This window comes from Sporobolomyces salmoneus (assembly GCF_050403485.1).
Source record: "Sporobolomyces salmoneus JCM6883 DNA, S_salmoneus_JCM6883_v1_ctg245, whole genome shotgun sequence".
Lineage (NCBI taxonomy): Eukaryota > Fungi > Basidiomycota > Microbotryomycetes > Sporidiobolales > Sporidiobolaceae > Sporobolomyces > Sporobolomyces salmoneus.
In genome coordinates this window covers 1-566 of record NW_027480918.1, presented here as the reverse complement: position 1 = coordinate 566, position 566 = coordinate 1, and the positions used below count along the sequence as shown (strand labels likewise).

At 50.7% G+C, this 566-nt stretch overlaps 1 protein-coding gene across 1 annotated transcript; it reads left to right on the top strand.

Moving 5' to 3' along the window:
* Window positions 1-119: 119 nt before the first annotated feature.
* JCM6883_007143 (uncharacterized protein) lies at window positions 120-566 on the top strand (the record flags this gene model as incomplete). Its single annotated transcript, XM_076635767.1, has 1 exon — window positions 120-566. A coding segment is annotated over one exon (447 nt), but the record flags the coding sequence as incomplete, so codon positions are not given.

Genomic DNA, 566 nt, shown 5'->3' with positions numbered 1-566 from the left:
ATGCAGATCCCGCATCGTTCCCTCACTCAAACCTTCGAACGATTTCATGCCTTGTCGACAGCGACCAATTCGCAACGGTCGATCTCGCAAACGTCGGTTGGGTTCTTAGTCGAGTTCAAATGGGTCGTCCGAACTACGAGAAATTTCAAATCCTGCCGACGGCAAACTCTCCTCAACCACTCGATCTTCCCTCGAACCCGAACAAGATGATTCCTTGCTACCGACTCGTCGAAATCTCCTCTCTCATCGGACTCGTCTTCACCGCTACAACGCAGGAGGGGATCGCAGGAATCTTCGTCCTCGTCGGAAACGATTATTCGAAAGGAGGAAGAGGAATCGGCTTCAAGAGGTTGATGGAAGACAAGCACGCCGACCTCATCAAGTTTATTAGCGACATGAACTCCTACCGAATCGCGCTGAAGGCTAATGATCGACCGAAACTCCAAGCCCTCGAGCAGAAATTCACCGATCTCCTCAAAGAACTTCCTCAATCCGATTTTACTAGGAAGCTCACCCTCTCCGAATTCTACCGAGTTCAACAAGCGACTTGTGGCGTTTACGACCCG